The sequence below is a fragment of the Carya illinoinensis genome, chromosome 4, assembly GCF_018687715.1.
Source record: "Carya illinoinensis cultivar Pawnee chromosome 4, C.illinoinensisPawnee_v1, whole genome shotgun sequence".
NCBI classification, from domain to species: domain Eukaryota; kingdom Viridiplantae; phylum Streptophyta; class Magnoliopsida; order Fagales; family Juglandaceae; genus Carya; species Carya illinoinensis.
The window spans coordinates 16,338,914-16,366,619 of NC_056755.1; the positions used below are offsets into that span (position 1 = coordinate 16,338,914).

Genomic DNA, 27,706 nt, shown 5'->3' on the forward strand with positions numbered 1-27,706 from the left:
TCATAATATTAATTAGCTCATAAAAAACATATTCTCGTTGCAATAAAATCATCAAGTAATTAGTAATTATGTGAACAACATATTCTTTTTATAGTGTTAATTAAACAAAGATCAACTGTATCATTACTTAATTAGTTTATAAGCAATACTACCTACAGTCTCCATTTGGGGACTGCAATGCAGATATAGGTAATTTTATCTTTAAGATTTTTTAAAATTACTAAAATATTCCTCTTAAAATGATATTTTTTCTCTTTAATAAATGGCCTACATATACAATCTCACTTGAGGACTGTAAATAGAATTTCTCTTAGTTTATATATCAACCAACATTTATTCATAACTAGATAGGTTATGTATTCTACTTTTTGTTCGGTTTGCTGTACGAACGTGCATGCATGCTTAACATAAACAAAACAAAGTCACTAATTTCTGAATTAATTTGATTTTAAAAATTGAGAAATGATATTTACAGTCGTTAGATGTTGAAGCATCGTACAACTCTTCTGAAAAAATTAAATAAATATAGGACTTACATAATAAGACTATTTTTTACTAGTGAATCCACTTTTTTTAAAATAATTATGTGATGCTTATACATTCTACGACTATATCTAGTATTTATTTTAAAAATTTGATCAATTACGTAAGTTGAAAGAAAATGTAGTAGTATTAATATTAAATTTTCAAAATCTGTTTTTTTATTAATGTTAAATTTCCTAAAATAAAGATGTGTGATCTATGCAATAACAAAACCAAAATCCAAAACAAGAACAAAATAGAGGGAAACAAAATCATGGGTGCTCCACATTGTTCTCGGCCCCGATCGAGTTTCTTCGAGTCTTTTACGCGTCATTATCTTTCTCTCTCTTCTACTCTCCAACTACATGGACATCTTAGGCATTAACGAAAATCCCAACAGGAAAAATCTTTCCTTGGAAATCATGAAAAGAAAAATTAATAAATTCTCACCATTTTTACCCGTACGACCCGAATTCTATTTTTACGTGTAGTTTTTGAGTTTCTTGGGTTGGCTTGGAGCTTTGCATGATTTGGTTTCTCAATTCTTTTTACGTTCGTCGATTGAATCTCGGATAATCTGCCGCATTCAAAGCAGCAAGATTGAATTAATAATGAAAGATTTGATACATATCGGAAACATTTATGTACGTATCATGGTCAGGTTCCAATCCCAATTCTGAGCTTTCTAGATTGAGAGACTGACAAACTTAAGGGTTATTGACGAAGTCGTAGATTTTTCATGGTGTATTGAATAAAAGTACTGGAAGATAAAGGCTTTTTGAGAAGTTGGAGGAATATATTTTTGTTACGTTTGGTTTTGTTAAGAGATGTGAAGGTTTTTTTATTCATGTTCAATGAAATGAGAAGGGAAATATGCGGTTCGCGTGATTTGGAGAGCAATGGAATTGAGAAAGGCTGGTTATGCAGCTGTTATTGTGATTTTGCTTTCCGCATTGTCAATAAGGGGTTCAGAGGTGAAGAGGAAGTTGGCAAAAACAGTCATTAGCAATGGTGCTTCGCCAGAGACAGATGGTCATGACATGGTATGAAAATCATGCATTACAATTCGTTCGAGGTTTTTGTTTATTTATTTTTGTAAGAAATACGAGTAGAAATTAGGGATTTTTAGATTTCAATTAGTTATGCAAATGTGGTATAGGGATGGCAGATGTTTGGAATAGGATGCCTTTATGACCCTGCTTGACTTTGTGGAAATTATCAAGTAATGGTAGTTAAATACTTGCTGCGATATACAGGTTTTTTTTACTTTTGAGAAGCAAAAGTCTTTGTTTTATTAAACCATACATCAAATGCACTCAACCATGATAAGTGACTGAACACATGTGGGTACATCTTCAATATCAATAACAACAGAAACTAAGGAAATCGCTTGTTTGGCTAAGTTGTGAGCAACTTGGTTAGCTTCCCTTCTGATATGTCTAACTGCCCAGCTACTAAGAGAGGACAGAACTGCCTTTGTGTCTTCAACTATATCGTGCTCCAGTTTGTTGTTGAATTCTTGATTGCATTCAGAACCAGTACAGTCCCCCTTCAAGATCAGCCGTGAACATATCAGAATTTGAAGTTCTAGGAGCTCTTAGGACTGCCAATTGATGACCCTCATGATCCCTTTCAGCTACTCCATTACCTACGTTATTCTGCTTCGAATCAACTGAGATATCCCAGTTGACGTTAAAAGATCCCTCCTGAGGCTTTTCCCAAATTGTCATTGAGTTTTGTTCAGTAGTAACTTCAACAATCTTCTCCTCATGAAGCCTTCTAAACTCTGCTAAATCTGCCGTTGCATTCCTCAATAGTATGTTAGAATGAGTAAAAGAGCCTCTGGGAATAAATGCATTCCTTCTCATCCATAAACCTCAGTCCACTACTGAAACTTCTTCCATTTCTTCATCCTCCGGAGTGCCACTCAACACTATTAATATACTGCTAAAAAGATCACCTTGTACACAGCTTTTTTGAATCCTACTTTCCATTTGGCTCCACACATTCTTTTCTGCAGGATAGGACCATAACATATGTCCAGGCAACATACGGTTTCTAGATGCACATAATATGATAAATTACTTTAAATATATATTGGTGATTACCTTGTATAGGCTATTAGTTGAATCTGTTTGGCCAATATATGTTGTTGTGGTACCATTAGAATGAACTAGAGGTGTTTTTCCCGAATAAAAGGTTGATACATAAAGGGGATTGCAGGTGTTCAAGGGGGATCAAATGGGTGAGGGGATTTGTGTTGCGAATGGAGACAAAAATAGTGAGTCATGCATTGCATATGCTCATTTAATGCACCGAAAGGCACCGAATGCACCGAATTCAAAAGGTGCGGCTGCATTTTTTCAACTGCTCCGGCTGACTATCACCAACGACTCCCTATCCTTATTATAAATAGAAGTGTTGTGATGAGGTGAGTAAGAAGTGCAGACAAGTGTAGAGAGAAAATAAGTGAGTGTATGCTGCGTGTAGAGTGGTGCAGAGAAGTGAGAATAGAGTGGGTGAGCAGAGAGAGTTTACAGAGAGTTTTTTTTGTAAAAATTGTTTCATAGTGAAGTTACAGCAGCTGTGGACGTAGGTAATTATCGAACCACGTTAAATTTCATCTCTCCTTTTATTTAGAATCATCTTTGTCTCTGACCAGTCCCCAACAATTTGAACGGATATGGAGGAATTCTCAATATGCGAATGCTTCTACAACATTGTGAAAGGCAGCCTACCTGGTTAGAGTGTGTGCTGCGACATTGGTTCTTCAGTAGACTTTGACAACTGATCAAGAGTCCATGTGCTTTAGAATGGTGTAGATGCGTTTGATTTTGAGGAGCATCTTCCAGTCTGATGTGATTTGGGCGGGTAGAATGGCAGTGATGATGAACTTTCCATAATGATATTACCCATGCCAAGGGATCTTCCATGTCAAATTTGAAAGACTAATGTAATTATTTCCATGCAAGTGATTTTAGGGGCGTTATGTTATGGATGAGCAAAATTCTAATTTTCTCTAGATATTCCATTTACATGGTCTGGAGTGGATCAATTTGTAACTAACATCACTATGGGGCTTAAAATGTTATGATATGATTTGAGCTATGTCTAATATTGTCCTGCTGTAAGTTCAAGGAAAGTCAGTTTTAGTTGTTTTAGATGTTTGGATCTCTGGGGTCTCAAATTAGAAGCAAACAACTCGGGTATGAAACAGGTTTAATCTCAATTAATGTCAGTACATCTATTGTACCATTTGCAGTAAACTGATGTTCTATGAATTATTAAATGATTTCAGCGTGCATTATCCTTCTTCAAGTGCATGTTTGTTAATGTGGATGTATGTAGAAAACATCATTTGTCACATCATCCTTCTCAGCAATGTTGTATCTTAATATAATTAAGGCATCATATGAATTAATATATATTTGTGTAGAGTAACAGCAATTGCAGTAAGGGAAGGCATGGAAACTTTATAGTTCTCAAACTTAGTTCTCAAACTGAACTCATAGAGAATTAGTAAACTTTGTAACGAGTTTGACCGAGTTAAAGAGGTTATAGTTCTCACAAAGTCAGAGAGAATAGTAAACTTTGTAAGGAGTTTTACTGGTTTAAAGAGGTATTTGATGGAAGTTTCTAATTGCAGGTGGTACAGATATGGATTCATTGCAGGAAAGAATTGATGGGCAGGAAAGATTCTCTAGTTTTTGACTTTTCTATCCTAAAGGAAGCAATCACCAATAGAATATCAGCATTTTTCCCAATAGTAAACATAGAAAGATATTCAAGAGTTCTACCTCCCCATATTAGACAAACAGTTCTGGATTGCTTAAGAAGAAAAAATCTTCGGCTTCATGTTCCTGGCAGAGTGGCTAGCTCAAAGAAATGGATCATTAATTGTGTTGAGGGGCCTTTCAGTTGGCCAAATGCCCCAAGAAGATATCTTGTTAGTCAGTCACATCGACAGATAGCAGCAAACCCTCCTCCAGCTCTAGCTCCTATCCCAGCATCAGCCTCACCTAGTAATGATCCAGCACCATCTGATCTAGTTCCTGCCACAATATCTCTGAGTCCAAGACCCTCTTTGGGGGCACCAGAAGATCCATCTGTTTCACTAGATATGATTGACTCACTTATTACAGCTACACCTCAAATAATTTTTCCACCTGTTCACCATGTTGTTCGAGGAAAATCACCAAAAAAGCATGATGGCAGTAAGACAGAAAAAATTGTTGTTGTTGCTGCAACTGCAGCAGGAGTCCTTGCCTTCGTTGCACTGCTCCTCTTTTGCTGTCTTAAGGCTAGTAGCAAAAAATTTGGTGGAAGAAATGGACAAAGAGATGAAAGACCTCTTCTTACGTTAAACCTGAGTCATTTTTCCACTGGTATGCATTTGTCAGGATTTTGTGCTTTACTCATTATTGTCTCCAATTATATTTCATATTCTGATGATCTCTAGAACATTAATCTTTCAGGTTCATCGCAAACGTCTGTTAGTTTAGGAGACTCAAGTCGTAAAGATTTCAGTTTTGATAGCAGAGAGAATCCATCTTTACTTATCAATATGTCCATGAAGCATGGAAACAATGATTCCTCGCTGGCTGTGGCACCAGCATCAGAAGGTGCAGAGCCAGTACCACTACCTCCTTTAAAACTCCCTCCAGGAAGATCAGCCCCTTTACCTCCTGATCCACCAAGTCCACCACCACCTCCTGTTACTCTGCCCCCACCACCTCCTAAAATTGCTCGACCTCCACCTGCTCCACCAAAACTAATGCCTAGGAAAAATCGATCATCATGTCTTGGACCACATCGTGAAGAAAACCATGGTTCTATCGAGGAAGATGATCTTGATGGGGAGTCTGGAGCTCCGAAGACCAAGTTAAAACCTTTCTTCTGGGACAAGGTTCTTGCCAACCCTGATCAATCAATGGTCTGGCATGAGATCAGCTCTGGATCATTCCAGTAAGAACATATCTATATCTTTTCAGTGAATAAGCACAAGTCAACTGTCATTCAACCACTGAATCTTGTACAAATTTTACAGGTTCAATGAGGAGATGATAGAGTCGCTATTTGGCTATAACAATATGGACAAAAACAAAATTGAGCGAAAGAAAGATGCAGCATCACTTGACCCTTCAATCCAGTATTTTCAGATCCTTGACCCTAGGAAAGCACAAAATTTAGCGATTCTTCTAAGAGCACTGAATGTGACAACAGAAGAAGTCCTCGATGCTCTTCAAGAAGGTCTCTCTCTCTCTCTCTCTCTCTCTCTCTCTCTCTCTCTCTCTCCCCTGGAAGGTCCATCTAGTGAAAAAAGCGTTTCATTATTAGGATGAACAAATGAAAATTCCTAGGAATTTTCCTAGCTCTATTTATGACATATACACACTAGAAAATTGCTATGTGTTTCAAGAAATAGCTGAAGCTGCAAAGTGACATCTCGTGTACTAATAGAAGCACGAAATAATCATTAAGTGAGATTGCCTGCAAAAAAGCAAATGTACATATACACATCAAGATTTGAAAAAAATAGAAACAGAATTATCTTGAATTTTCATGTTAAGTTAAATTTTAACCAACTTGGTCTATCAATATTTAGATGAAGATTATATGGTGATCCTGTCAGGAATTGGAGTATCATTCTAGTTAGATGAGCTCAAATTTTTTGTCATTTTATCATATTATGGTGCATATATTAATTAGTTAATGCTGCTTGTTAGTGTGTAGGGTGAATGCGCTCATAATTAGTTAGCCAAAGTTGTTTAGTCATGTTTATGTTTAACTTTATGTTTAAAGGCATGAAAGTTATTAATTAATTGAATCAGGTAATGAGCTTCCTGTGGAGCTCCTTCAGACATTGCTTAAGATGGCACCAACAACAGAAGAAGAACTAAAGCTCAGGCTGTTCAGTGGTGATCTTTCTCAACTGGGCCCTGCAGAGCAGTTCCTGAAAGTTTTGGTTGACTTTCCCTTGGCATTTAAACGACTAGAGTCACTTCTGTTTATGAGTTCGGCTCAGGAGGAGATCTCCAGCGTTAAAGAGTCCTTGGAAACTCTAGAGGTGAGACACTAGAGTCTAGAGCTACGAATTGTCCCCCATTGAATTATATTTTGCGAGTTATCTCATACTATAGTTCCTCTTTCAGTAGACATGTAAAAGTACAGAATTGTGGACCATGGCATCCTCATGCTTTTTATGCCAGAGATACAAATTGTGTCCCCCATCTAATTATGTGGTTGAATGTAGCTCTAATGTCCCAGATCCTACATCCCTTTAGTAAACAGTATCCAATTGTTTTTGGTTAGATAATCATGCCTCATCTTAAATGGCAGGTAGCTAGCAACAAACTAAGAAGCAGCAGGCTATTCCTAAAACTCTTGGAAGCAGTTCTTAAAACTGGAAACCGCATGAATGATGGTACTTTCAGAGGTGGCGCACACGCATTTAAGCTTGATACACTCTTGAAACTGTCAGATGTAAAAGGAACTGATGGCAAGACCACACTACTGCACTTTGTCGTTCAGGAGATCATCCGTTCTGAAGGCATACGAGCTATCCGTACAGCCAGAGCAAACAAGAGTGTCTCCAGCATGAAAACTGACGATCTTGCTGAGGATCACACTGAAGAATCAGCAGACCATTATTGTAAGCTTGGTCTTCAGGTGGTTTCAGGCTTAAGCAGTGAACTCGAAGATATAAAAAAAGCAGCATTCATAGACTCTGAAGGCCTAACAACTACAGTGTCAAAACTCCACCACTCAATGATAAAAACTAAAGATTTCCTGAATGCTGAGATGAAGAGTCTGGATGAAGACAGCAAATTCGGTTGTGCACTGGGCAATTTCGTGGAGTATGTGGAAGCTGACATTTCAAGGCTATTGGAGGAAGAAAAGAGAATCTTGGCTCTGGTGAAACAAACCGCAGATTACTTCCATGGGAAAGCAGGAATGGATGAAGGCTTGCGCTTATTTGCAATTGTACGTGATTTCTTGAGAATGTTAGACAAGGCATGTAAAGAGGTTAGGGATACAGGGATGAAGATGGTGAGGACTTCCAAGAAAGAGGCTCCATCAGTGTCATCCTCTTCAGAAACTCATCAGCAGTCTTTAGATGTACATCAGCGGCTATTTCCAGCAATAGTGGAGCGGCGGATGGACAGCTCTAGTTCAGATGATGAGAGTCCCTCTCCTTACCTTTCTCATCTTTAATAGATAAAATAGAATGTTTGAATTGGGAGCATATAGTTTTCCTCTCCCCACATTAAAAAGCATTCTGCTATCATATTGCATATGCTTTGGATGCATCTGCAACTGCAAGTAGCTTTCATCTGCACTGCTATTAGGCTAGGCTATGTCAACTTGCAAGTTTGTCCAATGAGATGCAAATCCCCAAAACCAGCCAAGGGTTTTTGATTTGAACCTCCTCATCACCTGTACGTAGTTGTCATAAATTATGCTCCTCTTTGTTCATTTCAAAATTTATGCATGAAATTTGCATTGCATAATCAATGTGCCTCCTCTCCACAAGTACAAACTACAGAGCATTGACTGATCCCAAAATATTCAGATGTTTTACACTTTTGCACCTCAAACTACTACTATTAGGGGGTGTAAATCGGTCCGGGGGGTGATGGGCCTAAATTTTCGGTACCATCATTTTTCCCCAATAGGACCAGACTGAACATCCATAGAGACCCGACAGTCCAATTTTTTTTTTCTTTTTTTTTTCCTTATAAATTAATAAAAAATAATTTTTAAATTACTAAATTAAAATTATGTGAATTATTAATATAGATTATGTAACTAACTCATTAACAAATATTTTATATGGTCAATGATAATAAATTAGATGAAAATTATATCATTAACTTATATAATTATTATATAAAAATAATATATTAAATTATTAAAAATATTTTTAAAATATAAATAGGGGTTCGGTCTGGTCTAAAATTTATAAACCTCAAGAACAGACCAAATGGTTTGATCTACAATTTATGAGACCGAGACTGACCGGTCTAGAGTTCGGTCCAATCCGGTCAGTTTTTCAGTTTGGACCGACCGGCTTACACCCTTAAAGTCTACAATTAACCCATTACATCCTCTTTATTAAGATTCGATTGTCACGAATTGTCCCACATTACTTACTTTTCATCCATCTTAATAATTAGAATTCAACAAAATTGCTAGTAGTTGGTGTAAGATGCAAAACCAGAAGCAGTTTTGAGGATTCAAAGTGTATTTTTCCCTTTTTTTTTTTTTTTTTTGCCTTGTACTTGACACTTGGCCATGTCCAAGAACAGAATGTCATTTATATTTTTCTGAAAGTTCCTTTTGATAATTGAGAAGGTAAACTACTATGAAGCATGAACCTTACCACATGATATATGAGACTATTTCTCTTCGATTTTCATTTTCACATCGACCTAAGATTATTTTTGAAAAATTAAATAAAATTAAAAATTTACAAAATTATTTTTTTGAAAAATGAAAAAATAGTTAAAATTATAAGGGGAAGAAAAAAAACAAAAAATCGTAAAAATAAAAGAAATATTAAATTCTTTTAGCATTTCTCAAATAAGAACGTTAAATTAATAATGTCGTTTTTGTCAAGACATAAACGGAGTGTCGTCACAAATTTTGTGAATGCAGCGCTCGCAACTCTTCGTAGGATTTTAAGAACGTTTCGGCCAAAACCCTACATTACACACATTATAAAACCCATATCGAGGGTCTTCCTTCTGCTCACTGCCTTGTAATGGCTTCGAAGCGGCTTAAAGAAGACCCGCCACCCGCCTCTACTTCTGGAGAAGACGAAGAGTCTGATGAAGATGCCATTTCAGATGAAGAAGTAGAAGAGAATGAAAAGTCTGAAGATGAACAAGGTGAAGAAGACGACGAAGACGATGATGATGGGGAAGATGAAGAAGAAGAGGAAGAAAAATCTCCTGCGAGGAAACCCTCTGTAAACCCATCATCTTCTTCTAAGGTCGTCTCCAAACCCCAGACCTCATCCGGATCCGAAACTGAATCCGGCTCCGCCTCTGAGTCCGAAAGGTCCCCTGCTACCCCTTCCGTCTCCGGCTTCACCATTAAGCCGATCGCTTCCAAGCCAATGGGAGAGCTACCCAAGCCCAAGAAGCCTAACAATAACAGCAACAACCAATCCACTGCGATCGCTATTTCTGGGTCTTCGTCGAAACGTGCAGCAGAGAACGACCCCAGCAACACAAAGAACCCAAAGAAGAGGAAGGTATCGTCGTCGTCGGCCACCAACGGCGACGATGAGGATTCGAAGAAGCCACCCGGAACCTTACAACGCCTGTGGAGCGAGGAGGACGAGCTCGCCGTTCTCAAGGGCATGATCGAGTACGAGTCCAAGAAAGGGTCGGATTCGTACGCAGACATGGGTGCGCTCCACGAGTTCTTGAAGAGAAAACTCCACGTGGAGGTCTCCAAGGCCCAGTTGATGGAAAAGATTCGGAGGATGAAGAAGAAATACAGGACTAACTTCGAGAAAGGTGGCGAGGACATGGTTTTCTCTAAGCCCCACGAGCACAAGGCCTTCGAGCTTTCCAAGAAGATTTGGGGCAATGTGGCTAACAACAAAAATGAGCCATCTAGCAATCAAAAAGGCAAAGCTAATAACGGCACTCCAGTGGCATTGGCATTACCAAAGCAAGAAGTGGCTTCTGGGGGAAAGGAGGGATTGGCTAATGGGGAGACGAAGGTTGATGAAAAAAGGGAAAACTTTGGGACGAATTTTCCATGTTTGAATGCTGCATTGGAGATGATGGCAGGTACGGGTTGTTTGGGGTTTGGGAAGAGGTATACGAGGGAGTTCATGGTGGGCATTGGAAACTCCAAAGCGATGGAGTTGGAGAGCAAGGGCAGGAAGGTGAGGGAGGCTGAGTTGGAGGCGTATGTGAAGAAAACAGAGTTTTATCACGAGCTAAGTAAGCTGAAGTTAGAGATAATGAAAAAGAGGGGTTAAAAACGGAGGTAATCTTTGTGTTTATGGTTGTGTTTGGTCTATATTTTGATTGAGTCAACTTGATATGATTTTAGAGACAGTTTGATTTCGTGGTGACCCGTTGTGTCAAATGCATAGGGGGTTTCAAAGTTTTGCTTTAAATCACATTATTAACTTGAGATATAAGTGTTATTACATGGGATGATTTGCATATGAATATGTTCATGGTGTCATGTCTTTTTGTTGCTGATGTTTTGGCAGATTATCCGGAAGAAATTGACCTAAAGTTGTGCTGTATATTCTGGTTAATTTTTAAGTTGATGTAGGGATATGACATGAAAATTATTGGATTGCAGCAAGATTTCCTAATAGATTGAGGACATATAATGTGGTCTATGTTTTTTCTTTCTTTGCTGTGTATAGCTTGCTGCATGTTTGAACTAATTTTCTTCCAGCATGGTTGGCATGGTTGCCATCACTTGCATAATCCATTTATGACGACTGTTTAAGGGGTTATGGCGATATTGTCTAGGGACATAGAAGTGATATGAGAGGCTGCATTAATCAAAGTTGATTTCCATGTTTTAGGGTTTTAAGCATCAAGGTTCTCTTTATTTTACTTATAAAAGAAATGGTATGAAGGTTCTGATTGGAAGAGAATCTTATCTCAAATATCACTCAAAGGTAAACACTTTTCAATTTCAAATTTTAACTTTTTCATCTAATTATTATTTAATTATTACAATTTTCCTAAGTTTATAAACAAATATAATATTAAAAAATTATATTCTAATTATATTTTAACTTTATAATAATTTTATTCAACTTTTTTTCACACACATTTCTCAATACCAAATAAAGCATCATAATTTAAATTATTTTATAACTATTTACAAACTATTTTATTACTGGCCATGGTGTTTCAAGTTTTTCCGATAGTTTGACTTATTTCTTTTCCTTTTTTAGAGTCAAAAGGAAGGTGTGCAACAGTACGTAACTCCAAACTCATTTCTTCCTCTTTTCTTTGGAGATACGTCCCCCTCGTTTAATTTATTGTATATAGTAATCGAAAAAGTTCAAATTATTCCAAACTCAGCAACGTATCGCATCAGTGCACGACTTATTTTTATAATTTCAGAAACCGATAAAATTTTAAGCTCATTTTGAATTTGAAGTGTCTTTGTGCCTTAAAGAGAAGCTTAGGGAAGTTGTTAATTTTGGTCCCCAAGAGGCCAAGACCCTCTCCCTCGGTGTAGCCACTGAATTTGCTCACGGCCACTAGTTTTACGGGCTGTTTTGGAAATGTAAGTGATTACACAATATTCATAAACAGTTTATTACCATTTATAAATTATTTTAATATTATTCACAAATTATTCGAGATAGTCCGGTTTGATTGTTAAACTCAATTGAGTTTAATTCAGTTCAGTCTAATTTTAAACTAAGTCTAATATCTAAATACCAAACTCTCAAATTACTAAATTTAATTCATCGCAAAACTTTTTTACATATGAACTTACAACCTTTTTAACTTAACACATCTTTATAGGTGGAGCTTATAACTTTTTTTCAATTTCCTACAAATAGTATTAAATTCATCTTAACATCTAAACATATTTAAACTTATTTTAGATGGGTCCCACATAACTCACTTCACTAACTCAATTCACTATCAATTCCGCTACGTACAAACGCCGCGACATAAGCGGCATGTAAACGGTGCAGACATGGCAAAGCTTCTGTCAGAAAAATAAAATAAAAATATAAAAAGTAGACTTTCGACTTTCGAGAGTTCATATTTTAGACCCATTTCTTCGTCTTCCCCACAGCACGCTCCATCTTCATCTTCTTCACTCAATCGATTTCCTTCCTTCACTGTCCTTAAATCATTTTCTTCTCTCCATTCTCTCTCCTTCCTCAATTGTCCAATCTCTCCCATTAGTTTTCCTTCAAAACTCAAATATGACATTTCACAGCTCACAAAAAAAGAAAAAAAAAGTATGTGCCTTCCTTTGTAAAATTAGAATATTGATTTGCTACACAAAATTGCTGCACTGAAAAACAATCCCACGAAATCACATACCCATGAACCATTTCCCAACCTCACGAAAACAGAGCCAAAAAAAAATATTGATCTGTGAAATGGCTAACGTTTGTGACCGTGGGAAGGAGAGAGAGAGGGGGTGGGTTTTGTTCGCAGCAACACTTTCAAGCTTTTAAGGAAGACGAAGTTGAACTGCTACAGATTTCTGGAATGACTGGAAGAAATAGGGAAAATGTGTTTGTGGGGAAGAAGAAAGAATGGTTCTGAAATGGAGGAAGCGAAGTTTGAAGAAAGAAAAACTCATTTATTAGATTTCATGATTAATAGATTTCTCACCAAACCCATTTCAACTATTTCTTACAACTTCATCCCTAGAATTATCCTCTGAGCTTAAGGGTTATAAAATGGCCAAATAGAGAGGGAGATGGAGATGAAGAGGGAGCCCAACCTTTCTAAACAAGATGTCAGCTTCGAAGGAAGTGAGAAGATTTCGATTTTGAAGGGAAGCAGTGGTTCGATTTCGAGTGGGGCTTTCGTGGGAATGAGAGAGAATCCTGTTTGAGGAAGATGAAGGGGAATGGAGCTCTGGAACGAAAGGGAACGGAGCTCTTAAATGAAAGATGAAAATGGGGCGAATAGAAACTGAGGGGGAGGGAGACTTCAAAGGGCTATCATCTTCAAATTGCAGATATTTTGCCACATCAGCAACCGTTTGCAGGCGCTTACCTCAAGCGACTGCATAAAGAGTTTTTCATTCACTATTATTTATAAAAAATCGAGCTTAACTCAACTCAGCTTGGTATTCAAACATAGCCTTAACATTTAAATGAAGGTTGGTAAAATGATGGAGTAATGTTATATATAGTCGTGAAGTATGTAAATGTTGTGCAATTACTTTAAAAAAAAGTAGAGTCTATTATTAAAAAAATTAATTTTTTTCATGTGAATCTTGTATTTATTCATTTTTTAAAATGATTACACGACATTTATGCATTCAGGATTGCAATTTTCATTTCTCAGGCATTTAATTGTGGTTGGATAGCTCATAAACATCTGGAATGGAAGTATTGCAGGATCATAAATATGAGAAAATAAAAAGAAAATATGTAACAGTAGTCAGGATAGAGATTTCTTTTTTCATAATTTAATGCTTCGGTTTACGTCCAGTCTTAGTATAAATCCATTATACAAAATATGCAGATCTCCATGAGTTATGCTATTGTAACTACAAGAGTGACAAGAGAATAATAAAAATATAAAATTCATTAAAAAAAATATTAAGGTATCTAAATAAATAAATAAAAAAAATTGAATTACTTTGAAATTAGATAGTAGATCAGTAAATTATTCAACAAATGGCAATATTGATAACACTCAGCATTAATAGTCACTTCCTTAACCATTAAAAAAAATGAAAAATTATGAAAAATAAAAATATATGAGTGGACACATTTGATAGGCATATTTGGTAATCATTCTATCATTTTCCTTATCTTTGTTATGACAATAAATTCACTCTTTTATTTTTTTTAATTTTTTAGAGATTATAAAAAAAAAACCCAAGACGAAATGTTTCCTACTATTTATAATTAAAATAGAAAAAAAAAAGGAGATTTTTCATTTTATAGTGGACAACTAGTTGAATAAAAGCCACGAGTGTCTTTTAAAGAGTAATATTAAATATAGTTTCAGAGTGTATTAGTCTCATACATTTTTTAAAAATAAGTAAGGTTTATTATTTAAAAATAATTTTTTATATGAGTCTAAGATTTATTCAACTTTTTTTATGGAGCGCACGGAACTTGTAATTGTATAGTCTAAGACTATAAATAGTATTTCTCATAAATTCAAGTATTGCTAGATATAGTTTTAGACTGAATAAGTCATGCATGGTCCATTTGAAAAAAAAAAAATAAAGTCTATTAATAAAAATGAATGTTTTCATATAAATTCTAAATTTATTTATTTCTTTTTAAATAAAATATACCGAACTTATAGATTTAAAACATGCAACATTCCTCTTTAATGTGGGAGATTTTTTTGAATGGTACAAATAATTTCTCATATATGTGATTTTGTATTTAGAAAAACCTAATCCAAATCAATGGTGGAAGCTACCGTAAAAATCTACCAAACCTAAATATCGAAGATACCAAAAAGCTTTTCTTAAATTAGCTTGGCAATTAGTTTCTCAAAATTCAATTTGGGCAAGTTTTTTCGGGTAAAAGTACATAAAAAATGATTTTCTGACTGCGAGCGAGGGGAGTTCCTTGGGATCCCCTTTTTGGAAGAATTTGGCAAGACAAATTCCTGTGTTGTTAAATAACTCAAAATGGGTGGTTCGAAAGGGAGATATTTCTCTATGGTTTGATAAATTCTTGGACTCATGACCCTTATCTAATGCAGTTGATAGTATTGTGGGTCCAGACCTGCGTGTTAAAGATTTAGTCATAGATAATGTTTGGGATGTTGATAGGATATATCAGTTGCTTGGTATACCTTTGGCGAGAGTGGTTATGGATTCATTGGGCCGTTTAAAACATGTCCAAAATATTCTTATATGGTTACTAGAGAAAATTGGTATGTTTACAACTAAATCGGCGTGGGAATTAATTCATGTTAAATTACAACATTTTGACTGGTCTAGTTGGATTTGGAATAAGCTGATTCCAAAGATGTTATCCATGTGTTTTTGGAAAGCTGTTTTTGCTTGTTTACCAGTAGATGTTCAAATTCATAAATGCGGCATCCCTATGATTTCACGTTGTAACTGTTGTTTAGAGGGGCAAACAGAAGAGCTCGACCATGTCTTTAGAAAGGGAGAATTTGTAGCGAACGTATGGAGAAGGGTTATGGCTGAGTTTGGTATTCCTTTCATGTCTCATCAAGGATGGAAAGTTAGAGTTCAAGCCTTATTTAATAGGGCTTCTCGACAAAGTCAAATGGGGTTTGTTCTCAACCTGTTACCTATTGTGGTTATTTGGTGTTTGTGTCATAGACGCTGTTTGGCTAGGATGGAAGGTAAAAATGAATATGTTGATGTGATTGTTGCCTCTATCTTATCATGTATTAAGTCTCTGTCTAATAAGGTAAATAAAGTTAAGAAGTTGGCGGCACAAGATAGGTCTTTACTTTTTCGGCTTGGTGTGAATGTTGTTCAACCGAGAGATCTAGTAGTGCAGGCTGTACGATGGGATAAACCTCATCGGGATCGTTTAAAACTTAATTGGATGGGAGTAGTCTTGGTAATCCGGGACCAGGTGGAGGGGGTGGAATTTTGAGAGATAGCCGTGGTGTTTTAATTTTTGGGTTCTCTAAATATTTTCGGGTATGTTCTAATAATGAAGCGGAAATAAGAGCGATTATTGTAGGTCTTCAAATGTGTAAAGAGTTGGGTCTTCATGCCATTGACATTGAAAGCGACTCATTAGTGGTGGTTAATTGGATTTTAAATAGGTCCTATACTATTTGGTATCTTTGGGATTATTGGGATGATTTGTTTTCTTTGTTAGTTGATTTGGATTATTCGAGTAAACACTGTTTTAGAGAGGGAAATTAGATCGCTGATTTTTTGGCTAAAATGAGTGCATTGGAAGAAAATAATATGATTAGGGAGGCAAGGTTATTGCCTCGTGTTCTCAGTGATTTATATAGAATGGATTGGGTGGTGCCCACATGTTCAAAATTCGTTTAAAAAATTGCCCAAGGCACAAGGTGTGACGCTCTCAAATTCCGTTTGGGATCGGACGGACATTTGAAGCGTCAAGACATGCAACACAAGGTTACCTGCCCCCGTTCATGACATATAAGATGAAATATTCCTAACATGCATCTAACATTATGCAATATTCACAGCAGATAATTTTTTTCTTTAGCAATACTATGCACCAAATTGGAAATATCTCAAATGCTTAAAACATACTTCATACATAAAGACCCATTGAATAACTAAGATCACAACACTAGTCCAAAATGGTTATGATCCAAAACATACTGGAGATGCAACTCCATCGTAAAAGTAGTAATTTAACTACTATATTAACATTAACGACGCACCGTCGTTCAGTCGACTGTGTCTAGTTGGTCAGCTCCTGATCCTCCTTCAGGTCCTGTAACAAGATCTACCATTCGGAGGGAATGGTAGTTGAGACTACCACAGTAAGATTTGATTACAAATATCAGCAAGTTAACAAAAAACTTCCACACAAGCTAATGATGCATGGATGATAGTAAAAGCATAAATGCATAATCAAATTCATAAGTAATTAAAGCATAACTTAGTGTACAATATAGCATAATTGACATAACTTAAATTGAAACATGAACTGAACTTGACTTGACATGAACTTGATCTGAAACTTGACTTAGCATGAACTTGCTCTGAAACTTGAATTAACATGAAAAATACATACTCCACAGTTGTTGTGGCCTCATGTATTCTACGCAAACTTGACTTAACATGAAAAATACATACTCCACAATTGTTATGGCCCCATGTATTCTACGTATAAATACATACTCCACAGTTGTTATGGCCTCATTTATTCTACGCATCACAATGCAGTTAAATACATACTCCACAGTTGTTGTGGTCCCATGTATTCTACACAAACTGAATGTACTCAAGATGAAACTTGACTGGAATACGAAAGGACTGAAGCCCTGACGTAACATAACGTGATTTGAACATAACTTGAAATATATGACCAACTTGAGATAGAAACATTTCGTAACATGGCATAACATATAATAGACAACATATTTAACATTACATACTTGTAATGTACAGTAATACATGACAGAATATATTATGTAACAGATAAAAATTGATGACAGAATAAATTCTGTATAATAGACAATTACGTGATAACTTAGCATGGCATGACATATATGATAACATACATACACAGTAGATTATTAGTAAGTTAAAAGCTAACTTACCTAGATCTCCGCATTTCTTATAAAACCTTAAGCGCGATCACGAGGAACTGTAATTAGTGATTCTAAAAGTTAGCATTAAATCACTAATAAATTAAAATATGAAAAATACTAACTTAAAGAGTAAAATTTCCATTATACTCTCTGCATGTAGGAAAATGACCGTTTTACCCATAACTTAAGAATTTTGCATACTAACTCCAGATGTCACCAAAATTTACATACCTCATGTAAATTTTATACTCAATTCAAATATCAATTTAGAAAAATTTAAAACTAATCACAACTATTAAAACTCCATAGGGCCGAAATTCTTATATGCTATTTCCATTGATTTTTATTTTCTAACTTGTTTTGATCAACCTTTTGATCTATGACTTATAAATATGTGATCTTCGAACCAAACCATAACATGGTTTAAAAAGATGTCCTAAAACATATATAAGCTTCTAATTCAAGATCACATGGTTAGAAATTAACCAAAACATAAATTTAGCCAAGAACATCCACACTTTGTGTGATGACCCGCTTTTGAGTGTATTTTCGCTGAAATAATTGTTTTTATTTTAATTAATATATCAGTTATTTATTTTAATTTATTTGCGTTTTAAAATTTGTTTTTAATTTAATTTAATTTATTTGAGGTTGTGTTTTATTTCTTTAAGTTGTTTTGTGGTTTTTAATCTTTTTGGCGGGTTAGTTTCGTTTCCCGGAATGAGGATTGGACCTCATTTCTTTTCACATCTTTTTTCCTTTTTTTCTCTTTTTCCTTTTTTCTTTTTCCCTTCTTTTCTTTTTCCTTTCTTTTTCTTTTTTCTTCTTTTTCTTTTTTTCTTTTCTTCTCCCCGCGTTCGGACCCCCCCGAGCTCTCTCTCTCCTCCCTCTCCCTCACGCCGGCGTCCCCTTCTTCAGCTCAGACCGCCGCCGTCCGGCCACCGTTCGGCCCCCCACCGGTCCCATTCTCTTCCCCTCCCTCCGGTGCACCACCCCACCCAAGCTCACCCCCAATCGGCCGGCCATTTGGCCGGAAAAAGCCCAACAAAGCCGCACGGTTTTGGCTCCGATCCGCTGCCTTCGCTCCACCTCCGGCCACTATTTCTTCACCACTTCATCACCGGTCCCTTGCCGTCCTAACCCACCCATTTCCGGCCTCCAACGACCACCGGAGCAGCTCCTACGAGCTTGTTTTCCGATTTGGGTATTTCGGCCATTTTCCGGCGATTCCGCCGCCACCCACGGCCGTTCATCACTTCCAATAGCTTCACAACCATCCCTAGACCATACCCTATCAATCTCGTGTCCTAGTTTGTCCCCGTTCAAAAGTGGGTATTTCACAACCCACGGCCACAGTGAATTTTCACTGTGACGTTGCTGTTTTTCCGTCGTTTGCAACGCCGCTTGTTTTCTAAAATTACCGTATAGCGCTGTAAGTATTTTCCAAACCCTATTTTCAGATTTTAATATATATTGCTCATTCAATTATTTACTGTTGTTGGTTGTTGATTCCGGACTGAGTCCGAGGAGTTTCGGGGGTCGGATGGATGGAGGACGGAGTTGCCTGCTTATTTGATTTATGATTGTTGGATTACTTTATTATGCATTGTTATGGCATTACATGGTGCATGCACGTGTGTTTGTGGAATTGTGTGAAAAGCCTGTGTATTGGCGTGAGTGGTTTTACGGGTGCGTGTGTATCACGAGCCCAAGCCGGGATGGGTTATTATCTCGGTGGAACTCCTCTGGTCACTCGGGAGCGGAATAAACTGAGTGATGTCCCCTGAGTTGTCGAGAGCAATGACGGGAGCGGGGCTAGGGGACCAGAGGAGTGTTTGGGTTTTACTTACCTGCGGTACCATTCGTGGTTCCGTAGCTTTTGGTGCAGAGTTAGAGGACGAAGAGGAGGAGGCTGAGCCCGAGGATGCGGCTCCGCCGGGTTGCTGATGCTATCTTTTATATTTGTTAAAACTGTATTTGTGTTTTGTAATATTTTATCTATGTACGTTTTAAACAGCTTGTATTACGTTAAGAAAAATTCTGGTACTTAGTTATGACTTTCGTTATCCGCTGCGTGTTTTTCTGTACACATCTGTTGCCTTGCACACACTCGGCACCCGTCGATGGGATGGTGACCCGGGTTGTCACCATCCGGACTTCCCAATTTTCCCGTGTTCGGGCGTGGGGATTTGGGGGCGTCACAGGTGGTATCAGAGAGGTTTGGCTCTGGGTAAAACCACATGTCCCGTAGGTAGTACCAGAATGTTTTTAAAGTTGTGTTTTTGAAAAATATGTTAAGTATAGTTGTTTTATTTGTTTTATTTGTTTGAGCTTGTTTGTTTGCTTGTATTTATTTAGTTATGTTTTTGCAAGCTGGTTTCTTTTGTTTCTTGCTGTGTGGTGTTGGTTTTGTTTTTGTTGGTTTTATGATGGTTTTATTTGTTTTCTTAAAGGAGGGTCAAGAGTGGTGTTGTGACAAGAGTATGGGGAGACCAAGGAGACCAAGGAAAAATACTCAGGAACCACAGGACAATACCTCCAGGGATGACTCCATAGCCGAAACAATTCGGCAGATGACGGAGTTTATGCAACAGAGTGCGAGGTCTCAACAAGCAGGGCCTTGGCCACCACAAGGACCTTGGCCACCACAAGGGGGTCCTTGGCCACCATCAGGAGGGTCTTGTCCACCATCAGGAGGGCCTTATCCACCGTCAGGAGAGCCTTGTCCGCAACAAGGAGGGTATTGGCCACAACCAGGAGGTCCCTGGCCATATCAGGGAGGGCCTTGGATGTATCCAGGAGGGTCCAGTAGCATGGTGCAAGCCGGATGCACCTATGAGCACTTCTTGGCGCATAGGACTCCTCACTTCACTGGAAATGAGGATCCACTTCAGGCTGGAAAGTGGATCAAGGATCTGGAGAAGACTTTTGAGGTGTGTGGGTGCACTGAGGCACAGCAAGTACTTTACGCCAGCTATCTCTTGCAAGGTACCGCTTCTGATTGGTGGGATACCAAGAGAGTGCTGTTGGAATCTGAACTGGGATCTTTCGCTGCGGTGACCTGGCAGCGTTTCAAGAAGGAGTTCAATGACCGCTTCTTTCCCGCATCGGTAAGGAAGTAAAAGGCAAGAGAGTTCTCCAATCTAGTCCAAGGGGGCGCGACAGTGGAGCTGTACGCCCGGAGGTTCATAGAACTTGAGCGGTTTGCTCCTCACCTTGTCGCCACTGAGGAGATGCGAGCAGATCGTTTCCAGGAGGGGCTGCGTCATGACATACGCCGTATGGTGGTCAGCCATCGGATATCCACTTTTCAGGAGTTAGTGGATGTGGCCACCTTTATAGAGCGGGAAAATAATCTGAGTATGGGCTCCCCTCCAGGGCAAAAGAGGCGGAGTTTATCTGGTGAAGGAAGCAGCTCGGGTTCGCCTCAGAAGTTTGTTCAGCGGACCGGGGCTCGACCTCAAGCATCCTCAAGTGTTCGCATGGGAGGACGTATGCCTGTTTGTGGAGCTTGTAATAGAGCTCATGAGGGCGAGTGTCGGACGAGTAGCGGACCCCAGTGTTATCGGTGCGGCCAAGTGGGACATATTGCTCGGGATTGCCCCGTCAGAGTTCAAGGAAGCCGTGGAGGTAGACACGGTGGAAGAACCAACCCGAGACAAGCAGTGCAAGCCCGAGTTTATGCTGTCACACACGGAGAGGTGGATGATGAGGCACCAGCGACCCATGATGCTGGAGTAATCACAGGTATGGATTAATTTAATTTTTAAGTTGGATTTAATTTTTGGTGCATTTTGTTTCTTCGTAGTTTTTTTTGGATTTCATGGGTTGTGTGTTTGGTTCAGGAAGAGTCCGTTTGTATGAGTTTTATGCTTGTACTTTGTTTGATTCCGGTGCTTCACGATCGTTTGTGTCTTCCACGTTTGCTCGGGTGTGTAATTTGGTCACGGAACCGTTGCCGAAGGCTATGGTAGTGGCTCTACCCGATGGCGAGATGGTGTGGTGTTCCAAGGTTGCTTTGGGATGCCCGTTAAATTTTGAGGGAAGATTCTTGGATGCGGATTTGGTGGTGTTCAAGCTGTTGGGTTTTGATATTATCCTCGGAATGGATTGGCTATACCGATATTCTGCGAGTATTAATTGCAGAAGTCGGATAATTAGCTTTCAGCTTCCAGATGGTGATTGTCTGGAATTTGTGGGGAGTAGATTAAAAGAGAAACCGATAATTATATCGGCGATTCAGGCAAGACGAGAGATTGCATGGGGAGCGGATGCATTTTTGGTGCAGATGGTGTCCACGCCGTCTGAGAAGAAGTCTTTGGCAGACATTCCAGTTGTGGAAGAATTCCCCGATGTATTTGTGGATGACTTACCCGGACTACCTCCTGTTCGAGAGATGGAGTTTGTTATAGACTTGGAACCTGGAGCGGCTCCTGTGCATAAAGCTCCTTATCGCATGGCACCGGCTGAATTGAAAGAGTTGAAGACTCAGTTGCAATAACTGGTAGAGAAGGGATTTATTCAGCCTAGTACGTCGCCGTGGGGTGCACCAGTTTTATTTGTTAAGAAGAAAGATGGAACCCTCCGTATGTGCATTGACTATCGGGAATTGAATAAGGTGACCATCAAAAATAAATACCCACTCCCGGGGATTGATGATTTGTTTGACCAGCTTCAAGGAGCAGCCGTGTTCTCCAAGATTGATCTGAGGTCGGGATACTACCAGCTGAGAATCAGAGACCAGGATGTGCCTAAAACTGCTTTCAGGTCGAGGTATGGGCATTATGAATTTAAGGTGATGCCGTTTGGGTTAGCTAATGCCCCTGCAGCGTTCATGGATTTAATGAATAGGGTGTTTCAGCCTTACCTGGATTCCTTTGTGGTAGTATTTATTGATGATATACTGATTTATTCCCGAGATGTTGAAGAGCATGTGTATCATCTTAGTCTGGTACTTGAGAGATTGAGAGAACACCAGCTATACGCCAAGCTCAGCAAGTGTGAGTTCTGGTTGGAAGAAGTTAAATTTCTTGGGCATGTAATTTCCAGGGGCGGAGTGGCAGTTGATCCTAGTAAGGTAGAAGCCATTTTGTCATGGCCACGCCCAACTACAGTACGTGAGATCAGGAGTTTCTTGGGGCTCGCCGGATACTACCGAAGGTTTGTAGAGGGTTTTGCTCGCCTATCCGGACCTCTCACAGCTTTGACTCGGAAGAATACAGAATTTGTTTGGTCAGAGAAATGTGAGAGAAGCTTCCAGGAATTGAAGAACAGGTTGACAACGGCACCAGTGTTAGCACTCCCAGAATCGCATAAGCCATTCGTAGTCTTCAGTGATGCGTCTAAGTTTGGTTTGGGTTGTGTCCTTATGCAGGAAGGACGGGTTGTAGCCTATGCATCTCGTCAGCTTAAGGACCATGAGAAGAATTATCCGACGCATGATCTAGAATTGGCTGTGATTGTCTTTGCCCTTAAGATCTGGCGGCACTTCTTGTATGGGGAAGCTTGCGAGGTATTTACCAATCACAAGAGCTTGAAGCATTTGTTTTCCCAGAAAAATCTGAATATGAGGCAGAGGCGATGGCTGGAGCTAATCAGTGACTATCAGTGCGAGATCAAGTACCACCCGGGGAAGGCTAATATAGTTGCTGATGCTTTGAGCCGGAAGTCTCACTTGGAAGATGAAGCCGAGCCGTCAGAATTAGAATCGTTGCTTTGTGGGATGAGAAGGCTCCTTATAGAGAGTTCGCAGCAAGTAGAGATTTTGTCTTCAGTTCTTGATATTCGGGTAACTGATTTTGAAGAATTGAAAGCTCTCCAAAGAAAGGATCCGAAGCTGCTGAACATCAGGAAAAGAGTCCGAAAGTCTCGAGGGCCGTTGCACTATAGCATGGATGGTGATGGAATACTTCAGTTCCGAGATCGCAGAGTGGTCCCAAAGGACTCAGATTTCAAAGAACGGATCATGGCGGAAGCTCATGCGGCCCCGTATTCAGTTCATCCCGGTAGTACAAAGATGTATCGGGACCTGAAGAAAAATTTCTGGTGGGATGGAATGAAGGACATCGCCTTATATGTTGAGAAATGCCACACGTGCCGTCAGGTGAAGGCCGAGCATCAGAGACCTGCAGGTATGCTCCAACCCCTCCCTATTCCTGACTGGAAATGGGATGATATCACGATGGACTTCGTAGTGGGTTTGCCGAGAACACCTTGTGGGAAGAATTCTGTTTGGGTGATTGTGGATCGGTTAACGAAGAGCGCTCATTTTCTGCCTGTTAATAACACCGACTCTTTGGGTAAGTTGACCCGTTTGTATGTCAAGGAGATAGTGCGACTACACGGCGTACCAAAGAGTATAGTGTCGGATCGAGACCCGAGGTTTACGTCGCAGTTCTGGAAGAGTTTGCAGGCAGCTTTGGGTACTAAGTTGAAGTTCAGCACTGCTTATCACCCGCAGACAGACGGCCAGTCAGAGCGCACCATACAGACCCTGGAAGACATGTTGCGAGCATGTGTCCTGGAATTCCAAGGGAGTTGGGAAAATCATTTGTCGCTCATTGAGTTTGCCTACAATAACAGCTACCATGCGACCATCCAGATGGCTCCCTATGAAGCTCTTTATGGGAGAAAGTGTAGGTCGCCCTTGTGTTGGGATGAAGTTGGGGAGAGTAGGGTAATTGGACCCGAAATAATTCAAGAAATGCAAAGCCAAGTCCGGATCATCAGAGACAAAATGGCGGCAGCTCAGAGTCGCCAGAAAAGCTACGCTGATACCAGGAGGAGAGAATTTTCATTTGAAGTTGGTGATTGGGTTTATCTTAAAGTCTCTCCCATGAGAGGTGTTAAGCGTTTTGGTAAGAAGAGGAAACTAGATCCGAGGTACGTCGGCCCTTTTCAGATTCTGGAGAGAGTAGGGTCCGTCGCCTATAGAGTTGCTTTGCCAGATTATTTTGGAGATGTTCATGATGTCTTCCACGTATCATCCCTGAAGAAGAGCTTTGGACAGCAAGAGCCACGTTTCGTCGACCCAGCAGGTATTCAGTTGCAACCGGATCTCACTTACGAAGTTGTTCCGTCGCAGATTTTGGATTGGAAGGAGCAACAGTTGAGGTCCAAGACGATACCTTTAGTTAAAGTGGCTTGGGGAGATCCGTTAGCTCAAGACTTCTCTTGGGAGCGAGCAGCGGACATGAGGGAGCAGTACCCGTATTTGTTCGAATGATGAAAGTATGTATTTTAATCTTGATCTCAGTTGGTTTATGAGCGTTTATGTGGCTTGCTTTAAGTTGGTGGTTGATTTGCAATTTCGAGGACGAAATTGTTTTTAAGGAGGGGAGGATGTCATGACCCCCTTTTGAGTGTATTTTCGCTGAAATAATTGTTTTTATTTTAATTAATATATCAGTTATTTATTTTAATTTATTTGCATTTTAAAATTTGTTTTTAATTTAATTTAATTTATTTGAGGTTGTGTTTTATTTCTTTAAGTTGTTTTGTGGTTTTTAATCTTTTTGGCGGGTTAGTTTCGTTTCCCGGAATGAGGATTGGACCTTATTTTTTTTCACATCTTTTTTCCTTTTTTTCTCTTTTTCCTTTTTTCTTTTTCCCTTCTTTTCTTTTTCCTTTCTTTTTCTTTTTTCTTCTTTTTCTTTTTTTCTTTTCTTCTCCCCGCGTTCGGAACCCCCCCGAGCTCTCTCTCTCCTCCCTCTCCCTCACGCCGGCGTCCCCTTCTTCAGCTCAGACCGCCGCCGTCCGACCACCGTTCGGCCCCCCACCGGTCCCATTCTCTTCCCCTCCCTCCGGTGCACCACCCCACCCAAGCTCACCCCCAACCGGCCGGCCATTTGGCCGGAAAAAGCCCAACAAAGCCGCACGGTTTTGGCTTCGATCCGCCGCTGTCGCTCCACCTCCGGCCACCATTTCTTCACCACTTCATCACCGGTCCCTTGCCGTCCTAACCCACCCATTTCCGGCCTCCAACGACCACCGGAGCAGCTCCTACGAGCTTGTTTTCCGATTTGGGTATTTCGGCCATTTTCCGGCGATTCCGCCGCCACCCACGGCCGTTCATCACTTCCATTAGCTTCACAACCATCCCTAGACCATACCCTATCAATCTCGTGTCCTAGTTTGTCCCCGTTCAAAAGTGGGTATTTCACAACCCACGGCCACAGTGAATTTTCACTGTGACGTTGCTGTTTTTCCGTCGTTTGCAACGCCGCTTGTTTTCTAAAATTACCGTATAGCGCTGTAAGTATTTTCCAAACCCTATTTTCAGATTTTAATATATATTGCTCATTCAATTATTTACTGTTGTTGGTTATTGATTTCGGACTGAGTCCGAGGAGTTTCGGGGGTCGGATGGATGGAGGACGGAGTTGCCTGCTTATTTGATTTATGATTGTTGGATTACTTTATTATGCATTGTTATGGCATTACATGGTGCATGCACGTGTGTTTGTGGAATTGTGTGAAAAGCCTGTGTATTGGCGTGAGTGGTTTTACGGGTGCGTGTGTATCACGAGCCCAAGCCGGGATGGGTTATTATCTCGGTGGAGCTCCTCTGGTCACTCGGGAGTAGAATAAACTGAGTGATGTCCCCTGAGTTGTCGAGAGCGATGACGGGAGCGGGGCTAGGGGATGCTTGGCTACGAACGCGCCGGGCGCGGAACCGGGCATCGCCCTACTCACCGACTCCGTGGCCCTTCGCTGGTGAGGGCTAGAGGATGCTTGGCTACGCACGCGCGGGGCACGGAACTGGGCATCGCTTGTTAGGTGTCGCACGCGCGGTGGTACTCTGCGGTGTGGCACTGGAGCCAGGGTGTGCGGATAACCCCTAGGGGAGGTCATGGTGCATACGGTTAAAATTGGATAATGGTTTATGAGGCCAAATGGGACTTTTGGCGTGGGCCAGATGGACTTCTGGCGAGATATTGGGCCGGATGGACTTCTGGCGAGATATTGGGCCAAATGGACTTTTGGCGGCCAAATGTGACTTTTGGCGTGTTTTTTTTGGAAAGGATGTGTTTTTGGGCCAAATGGGTTTTTGGCGTGTGTGGAAAACTTGTGTTTTATGGACTTTGTGCATTGGGCATGGTTCATGCATCTTGTTTGAGTTTTATGTGTTTTTATCTGGTAGTGTTTGGGTTTTACTTACCTGCGGTACCATTCGTGGTTCCGTAGCTTTTGGTGCAGAGTTAGAGGACGAAGAGGAGGAGGCTGAGCCCGAGGATGCGGCTCCGCCGGGTTGCTAATGCTATCTTTTATATTTGTTAAAACTGTATTTGTGTTTTGTAATATTTTATCTATGTACGTTTTAAACAGCTTGTATTACGTTAAGAAAAATTCTGATACTTAGTTATGACTTTCGTTATCCGCTGCGTGTTTCTCTGTACACATCTGTTGCCTTGCACACACTCGGCACCCGTCGATGGGATGGTGACCCGGGTTGTCACCATCCGGACGTCTCAATTTCCCCGTGTTCGGGCGTGGGGATTTGGGGGCGTCACACTTTGGCTTATCTGAATATCTCTTTGCATAAAATTTCATATCTTTGAAACTAACATCAAATATCTTCGAAATAATAATATAACATGTATATAAGATGCTTAGGATCCTCCAATAAAATTATCAAAGTCATTAGAATAGGTTTAGACTACCAAAGAGTTAAACTTTCTCAAAACAGAAACTGTTTTTCTTCTTCCAGTTTCTAAGTTTCTAAATCTAAAACAATATTTCATCAAAACCTTTAATCATGCAAAAATCCTCAACCAATAGTCATATATACATGTTAACAATACTCCATAAAAATTTCGGACCAATATCTATCTATTAGCTTGGTCAAAAATTTCAAACTATAACATATTCTCCAGTTTATCTCCCAGAATGACCTTTCTATAGTTTATATAATATTTTACTGACCAAATTATCTTCAAATGAGACAAATAAGATATCCATATAAACTAGACTAAAAAAAGAACAACTTATATGAAGGAGATTTTATGATAAAACACTTACAAAAGCTTCGAAATGGGCGTGCAAAAGAACTCCTAAAAGCTGTCCGAGAGAAAGTATTTGATATTCTTTTTAAGGAACGTGTAAATGAAGATAAGTTCGTGGGTGATGGCTGTAGATACTTATGGACGAGATAAGGAAAATGATAAGGCTGGAGTTGAAAGTTGAGTGTAGTTTTCTCCTACCCAAAATATCTATAAAAGATTATCTCA

General features: G+C 39.5%; 2 protein-coding genes across 2 annotated transcripts; both read left to right on the top strand.

Moving 5' to 3' along the window:
* The first annotated feature begins 810 nt into the window (after positions 1 to 810).
* Positions 811 to 8,033, top strand: LOC122307068 (formin-like protein 3). The gene is made up of 6 exons (XM_043119687.1): positions 811 to 1,565; positions 4,169 to 4,907; positions 4,998 to 5,487; positions 5,570 to 5,772; positions 6,354 to 6,589; positions 6,862 to 8,033. Exons 1-6 carry the CDS (start codon positions 1,422 to 1,424, stop codon positions 7,735 to 7,737), a joined length of 2,688 nt encoding a protein of 895 aa, XP_042975621.1. The 5' UTR covers positions 811 to 1,421; the 3' UTR covers positions 7,738 to 8,033.
* Positions 8,034 to 9,235: 1,202 nt separating this feature from the next.
* LOC122308523 (STOREKEEPER protein-like) lies at positions 9,236 to 19,411 on the top strand. The gene is made up of 2 exons (XM_043121888.1): positions 9,236 to 10,530; positions 19,354 to 19,411. The coding sequence occupies exon 1, from the start codon at positions 9,287 to 9,289 to the stop codon at positions 10,520 to 10,522; it is 1,236 nt and encodes a 411-aa protein (XP_042977822.1). The 5' UTR covers positions 9,236 to 9,286; the 3' UTR covers positions 10,523 to 10,530; positions 19,354 to 19,411.
* The last annotated feature ends 8,295 nt before the right edge of the window (positions 19,412 to 27,706 follow it).